The sequence below is a fragment of the Mus pahari genome, chromosome 1, assembly GCF_900095145.1.
Source record: "Mus pahari chromosome 1, PAHARI_EIJ_v1.1, whole genome shotgun sequence".
Taxonomy (NCBI): Eukaryota; Metazoa; Chordata; class Mammalia; order Rodentia; family Muridae; genus Mus; species Mus pahari.
Genome location: NC_034590.1, coordinates 10,411,873 through 10,419,391, shown reverse-complemented (window position 1 = coordinate 10,419,391; position 7,519 = coordinate 10,411,873). Strand labels below are relative to the sequence as shown.

The 7,519-nt window shown below is 46.9% G+C and overlaps 1 protein-coding gene across 5 annotated transcripts in view; it reads left to right on the top strand.

The window, feature by feature from the left end:
* Nucleotides 1-7,519, top strand: part of Znf536 (zinc finger protein 536) — a 461,189-nt gene that overhangs the window by 297,637 nt on the left and 156,033 nt on the right. For all 5 annotated transcript variants that reach the window (XM_029541285.1, XM_021206197.2, XM_029541295.1 and 2 more), the window contains one exon: nucleotides 1,297-2,862. In XM_029541285.1, the coding sequence (XP_029397145.1) occupies nucleotides 1,297-2,862 (1,566 nt within the window). The remainder of the gene's footprint in view (nucleotides 1-1,296; nucleotides 2,863-7,519) is intronic.

The following is a 7,519-nucleotide window of genomic DNA, read 5'->3' as shown; positions in this document are numbered from 1 at the left end:
AGACGTATAACAGTAGAAAATAGGACAAGGTGATGGGGATAGGTGTGTGTGTGTGTGTGTGTGTGTGTGTGTGTGTGTGTGTGGGGGGGGGGGGGGCGGGTAAGAAGCCACTGTAGATTTTTTGTACAGAGAAGTGAAGTTTAAAGCTTTCACTACAGCCTCTCTCTTCCCCAGAGCTTTCTGGGTACAAAGTCTAGAGCAGACCCAGGATTGCTAGCAAATCCTTGGAATGTGTTTAAATCCACATCTGTTGACGTCCTCCTCCACCCTCCATGTAAGTTGTCTGTTAAGGGACTCTCTCCCCATCACACAAAGAACAATAGAAGTTGAGTGTTGGATTCAGATAAATATTTAATTCGTGAAAATAATCTTATATGTTCCAAAACACACTTTAAAGCTATTTTTGTTCTCCAGAAAGCACCCATTACAGGTAAATTACACAGCATACTACCTCAGCGTCAGGACCACCATTAGTGCAAATTTTAGGCTCGACAAAGACCAGTAGATAATGTTAATTTCAAATCCAGAAACTAAATATACTCTGTGCCTTTTTATTAGTCCTTTTTCTCTTAAGTTTTATCGGCTGCTTTTCATCTTAACAATATGTCTTTACATCCTGCCATCCCAGTGCACTGTAATGATATTAATATTTTATAGAATCGGTATTTATAGTTCTTTATTTAGAGACAATGCAGTAGGTCTGCAGATATCAGAGCCCGTCTGGAATGGTGCCCTCCAAATAATGATGAATTGCTTGTGCGGAATGCCATTTGCTAATTATATCCATGATTTACTGTGGAGCAAGGCTTAAATCATTCATTTCAGTCTTGCGTAACAGTGCCATAGAATTTTTAGGTTTAAAAATGGTTTCCATGTGTATAATTTAAACAAATTCTAGAGCTCTTGTATACACAAAATACTCGCAGCCACTCATTTGTTACGTACTCCGTCTCTTTAAACTTCTACTTTTAATGATCACTGTGGTCGAAATTATTATGCTTAATTTTCATAATCATAGCCTTTAAATCTACAGCCGTTCTCACATGTTAGATAAAGAAAAAGATAGCTAATTGTGTGTAGATAGTGTGTCATCCCTCAATAGTCCCCAATGGTACAAAATCATTAAAAAGCTTAAGAGCACAAATTATTCTTCTATTAAAAAACAGTCGTTCTCTAGCTAATTATTAGTTTGGGCTGCTTTGTTTCAAAGAACAAATGTTGATCCTTCTAGCCTTTTTCTGCACTCCAAAAAAATGTGATAAACACTTGGTTTTCTCTTCCATCGATACCTTGCAGGTGAGAAGCCCTATAAGTGTCCTCACTGTGACTACGCTGGCACCCAGTCTGCATCCCTGAAGTATCACCTGGAGAGACACCATCGGGAGCGGCAGAATGGAGCCGGGCCCCTGTCAGGACAGCCCCCGAACCAGGAGCACAAGGACGAGACCTCCAGCAAAGCGCCTATGTTCATCAGGCCGGACATCCTTCGAGGAGCTTTTAAGGGTCTCCCTGGAATCGACTTCCGAGGTGGTCCCGCCTCTCAGCAGTGGGCAGCCGGCATGCTCTCCTCCGGAGATCATTCAGGGCAGGCCACCGGCATGTCCTCAGAGCTGTCTTCAGATGCCCTAAAAGGTTCCGACCTTCCTTCCAAAAGCTCCCACTTCTCAGAGATCGGAAGAGCTTATCAAAACATCGTGAGCAACGGTGTGAACTTCCAAGGGTCCCTGCAGGCCTTCATGGACAGCTTTGTCCTCAGCTCGTTGAAGAAAAAGGATACGAAGGACAAGGTCCCATCTGATGCCCATCCCATGAAAGCCCATACCGCGGAGGGCGGGGAGGAGAAAGCAAGCACGAAGCCCTCCCAGCGAAAGTCTGAGAAGTCTCAGTATGAGCCTCTGGACTTGTCTGTGAGGCCAGATGCCCCCACTCTCCCTGGCTCCTCCGTGACCATGCAAGACAGCATCGCGTGGCACGGCTGCTTGTTCTGCGCGTTCACCACCTCGTCCATGGAGCTGATGGCCCTTCACCTCCAGGCCAACCACCTAGGCAAATCAAAACGCAGAGATCACCCCACAGGTGTGACAGTCAACTGCAAAGAGCAGGGGCGGGAGGCCAGCAAGGCCTCCGTATTGCCTTCCCTACAGTCCAACAAAGAGATGGCCCTTCCTAGCGCTGTCGGTGTGCTCGACTCTGCTCCTGAGAAGATGGCCCAAGGGCTGGCCAAAGAGACTCTAGGGGACCAGAAGAGTGGTCAGTGGCCCAACCACATGGACCCTGCCTTTTGTACCTTTCCATCTGACTTCTACAAACAGTTTGGTGTTTACCCCACTATGGTTGGCTCAGGGGCCCCGGGCTCCTGCCTCAACAAGAACACCGAAGGGAAAACCCACCCAGAAGACGACGCCCCTATACTGATCCCGGAAACCACGAACAAAAACACTACTGATGACCTCTCAGATATTGCCTCCTCCGAGGACATGGACTCCTCCAAGGGAGAAAACAATGAGGACGAGGAGATAGACACCGAACCAGAAATGAGCAAGCCACTGTCTGCGCTCAGCAAGGATGGCAGCAATGAGGGTGGCGACAGCCTGCTGTCCCCAGGCGCCCCACAGCCTATCCAGGGACTGGTCTCACCTTTAGCCCAAGCAGCCGAGGAACAGTGGCACAGCCCAGGCCTCCTTCCTGCCCAAGACCCCTCGGCGGGGCTGCCCAAGCCAGAGCGGGGTCCCCCGGGCTTGGAGAAACCTGTGAGCATGCTGTCGGTCCTCAGGGCCTACAGCGCCGATGGCTTAGCAGCCTTTAACGGGCTTGCAAGCAGCACAGCAAATTCTGGATGTATCAAGAGGCCAGACTTGTGTGGTAAGTTTTAGAATCCTCTTCCTTCAGTTCATTTCCCCCAAAACATCACTGCCAAATTGTGCATACAAAAAAACAAAAACAACAAAAAGAAAATCCAACAACAAATAGGGGGTGATACACCCATTAACAAAATTTAAACTAAATCTTTAAAAAGAAAAAGGAAAAGAAAAGAAAAAAAGGCAAAAGCCAATGCTGTATATACAGTAAAGACAATCACGAAAGTCAAGTTTCATTCCGTTTTGAAACATGTACTTTTGGGGTCTGATTTTCTGTGTAACGCCCATATAGAAGGCATGGGAAGGAGACAGTATCTCAAAGTGTTGACTCCCCTCTTACTTTTCATCCATAAGTTGAGGAGGGGAAGAAAGTTCACCTAAAAACAAAATCAAAAACCAAACAGATATGGGGACTTGCAAGCTTCCCAATATTTTAACTCATTCAAAAAACAAAAACAAAAACCAAACCAAACCAATGCCTAGAGAGAGTCTCCCACTGCTCTGCCAAGCCCAGTCCGCTTGCCCTCGCCCTTGTCATTGACCCAGAGGATACTAAAAATCATCACACTAACACAGTGTAGCAAGGGGCTCTCTCCAAGTTAGGGAGATGGCTTCAGGGTATTTGTGACTCACCTGTGACATATCATATGGCAGTTACTGTGACGTTGGCCTTCTGCCGTTGTTGCCTTCTGTCTCTGTCTGTCTGTCTGTCTGTCTGTCTGTTGTCCTAACGAGAGGCCTGCATTGTGAAGTGTCTGATCAGCAGTGTGGTGACCCTACATGTCTTGAATTTATGCCTGTCTGACCTTGTAAGTCAGCACCCTTCCCTTTCCTTCAAGAATCCCGTCACCCCATGGTAATTCTAGATTTTTCAAAGCACAATCCTAAACCTGAGTCGGACCAAATGGGGTACTGGGAGGGGCGGGGACGGGGACCATCACATCCCTGTGCCTGTGTGGGGACGGATTTGCAGAGAGCAGCTCCTGGCCCAGGGATCCCATGAGAGACGAGCGGCATGGGACTTACCCATAGAATTCTTGAACGACTTTCTGAGATCTTTCACTTCTTCTTTTGTGGAAGGAAGGAAAAGAGGAAAGGAGGGAATGATGGGCACAGGGGAGCTTTCTAAACCTCACATCCTGATTCCTTCAGCACAGAGCGGAAATCATGAAGCCAGGCTGCTTATAATCTAAATCAATACATTTCCTTTTGTTTTTTTATGTCATTCCCTAATTCACTAAGAAGTGGATCAAGCAGTCAGAAATACCTTTTTGAATGGTCAAAAATCACTAAGTGGATTTATGACAGCTCAAAAAAATATCGATGGTTCCTTATACCGAATGACTCCCGAGGTCCCATTAGCCAGTACCCCGGTTCTATTTTTAGCCATGTACAATTCATTACTCTCAAAGCTGTTAAAAACAATTTTTAAAAGAAGAAGAAGAAAAGGGATTTATGTCTGTCCAAGATTCTGTCTTCCTTCTGCAGAGGATGATATTTAAGTCTTTTTCTTTCATTTCTTTCAAGTTTGGTTGGGATGGTTTTATACTTATTGTTGTTGTTTGAGGGTTTTTTTAAAAGTCTATTTTCAGTTCTTTTGATTACCTACATAGGATCATGGTTCCTGCCAGGAATCTACGCATCAGAAAAGATCAAACCCTGGCATGTACATAAGCTCATTATTATTGAAATGAGCTCATATTACCCCCATTAATTTCCCCATCTTCCTATCTGTGGAAGAAAGGCAGCCTGCCTTGAGCAAGCTTGTCCAGTGATGTCTCTTTACATCAAGGCAGTGGGTGGAGCGGGCAGCATAGGAAGGAGCTGCCCAAGACACTTTTAGAAATGGCAGGAGTTCGGATCCCTTCCCCAGATATCAATGCTTTGGTGCATGCAAAACACTGTTCCATCAACCTGTCAGTCCCTAGGCAACAGCCCCTGGAAGGCCAACCACGGCCCCTCCCTTTTGAAGTACACGAAGACCCCCAGCAAGAGAGGAAGACTTCCTGATTGCCTCCCCAGCCAAGGATGCAGCTCTAAAATACCAAACCTCAGTCCAGCCACTGGCCGTCTATTTTCAGAGCATATTGCCTCTGTATTTTATTTGGTTCCATTTCTTCTAGAAGCTTCTTCTGCAGTGGTTTGGTAGTCTTCTTGTCTTCTGGTTCCCAGGCATCAGGTCCAGCATAATTAATTATAATCTCCTGTTCTTGATGGGCGTGGTAGGGCGTAGGACCCAGAAAAGCAGTTGTCATCCTGGCTAAGAACTGATATTTCAGAAAGAAACAAACATAATTTTCTACTCCTCAGTCTAGTTTTTCTCTCTTGCACGGAACAGTCTGCATATTGTAAGCTACAGAGGACCACCAGCTTCAAGGCACACGACCTAAAACAGCCCCAGCCTTTATCTCCTCTCTGCCCCACTTAAAGTAGACGTGACTCAGCAAACAGGTCCATCCAATCAACAGCTAGTCTGCCTCACAAGAGCTGGGCTTTGCCAAACCAATGCCTTATTCCGAGATTGCTCATCTCAGAGTTTAGGGCCTCATTTCATCTGTCAAGTAGGCCTAGAATCCTACCTGATGCCCCTAGAAACTCTAGTGGCTATAATTGAAGGTCTTCTGTGTAAGGAAGAACTCTCTTGTCTTCTACTATAAACGTACTTGAAAAGCAATGTGTAAAAACTTACCTGCATCATGTAGACCCATACAGAGCTCAGGAGCCCCTCCCGCTCTCACCCACCAGCAGTCAGAGAACGTGTCTTCTCTCCTGTTATATGTAGGACTGTGTGCTGAAAGTTGTACACCCGGGTGATACATTAGTTGCTGCACTGTTGCCTCCTAACTTTTAGAATGTTAGTTCTATACCCCGGGTGTTAGGTCCCGGCCAGGGTGCACTAGCCATTTATAGCTAATACGTTCTGACCTGGATGCGGGAGAACAAGCTGATGGAGAGGCTACTCCATCCTCCTGGGTGATGAGTCCCATAGCACAGCCCATGTAGAAGGCAAGATGGTAACTTTTCAAAAGAACCTTGCTTAGAGGTGGGTATATCAGCGTGTCAGGGACTTGTCACAGACGATCCTGTGGGAGATCCTGAGTCATCTCAGAGTCAGTTGGAAGATGATTTATTAAGTTGCTATTAGAGAGGGTCAGGTCCCACTGGTCTGGTCTTATCAAAGGACATCTTAGTCTAGCCGAAACTTTTGCTTCTGCAGGTGAGTGTCAGGATCCAGGCATGTCCCATAACCTCTTATTCTGCTGTACAGTATAAAAAGGGCAAAGGAGTGCCACCAGAGAGCTTTGATATGTCCTTTGTGCTGTTAGAGTGGATCTGACCTTGCTTTGCAATGGGACTCGATGCTCACATCGGTATTTAAATGGGGGGTGGCACAGAGGACTAGAGCTGTGTCCATCCACTGGCAGGTAGGGGAGGCAGGGGAGGCAGGGGAGGCAGGCTCCTGATACAGCTTGAGGAGCTGATGCAGGAGAGTGTGTGATGCAGGAGAGAATGAGAGTTGCAGCCATGGTACACGCACACACCGTGTGTGTGGTGAGTCTGCCGAGCACCTGGACATTGCTGAATAGAAATGCTGCAGGCCTGGTTCCATCCCAGGAGTGTGGGCACACCCCTGTCCTTCACTTTTTGAAACCGAGGCCTCCAGCCAGAGCTGTCTGGAATTGCCGTGTTAACTTTCTTAAATGTAGCTTTCAATGTCCTTTTCTGACTCCTCGGGGCATGACACAGAACTCTTGTCAGGTTAAGAGGCAGGCGACGGGGGTGGGGGGGTTGGGGGCAGGGTTGGGGGGAGTTGGGGGGGAGCACAACTCCCTTACCCTTAGCTCTGCCCTGGAATTGCTACCACTCAAGGAAGCCCAGCCCTGTGTGGGGGATCTGTCAGCAAGCCACTGTGGTGATGAGGCCCCGTGTGTAGCAGCTGTCAGGCCAGGTGATGATCCCCTCATGGATGGGAGGAACCCCGAGGGAAGGCGTAGATGGCTCTAGTGTTCCCAATGCTTTATCCTCAGTAAATTGTGGAATGAAGGCCCACTACGTTTTGCTGGGATGAGAGAGTGGAGACCTATGTCCCAATACCGTGGTGGTGGCATCACAACTTCCTTACATCATGTGTCCTAAAATATATGATATCACAAATACAGTGATCAAACTAAACTATCTTAAAAGGTGACTTCTGCCCCACTGTGGTTTCCTTGCATGGGCACTCTGAAAATACTGGGTTTTGTTTTTTTTGTTTTGTTTTGTTTTTCCCAGCTATACAGTTAGAATGGAAAGGTCACAGACATCTTCTGAAGGACCAGAGGGTAACTGTTTTCAACTTACAAACCATGAGCACCCTCATGACTCCTTACTGCTGGGTGGCACTAAAAAAGCGATAGACAGTGTGAGTGTGTGCCAATAAAACTTTAGTAATTAAAGCAAGGGAATGGCTAGAACTGGCTCACAGGCTAGAAGTTCTGGCCCCTGCTTTAGTGTAAAGAGGGATGTGCTCCTGGGTTATTTCCAGAGCAGAGAGAGAGAGAGAGAGAGAGAGAGAGAGAGAGAGAGAGAACACTTAAAGGAAAGTACCCCTTCCCACCCCCTCACAACACCACAGGCAGAAGAGATGGAACAGCTGTGACTTATCTTTTACAACAGCTGTT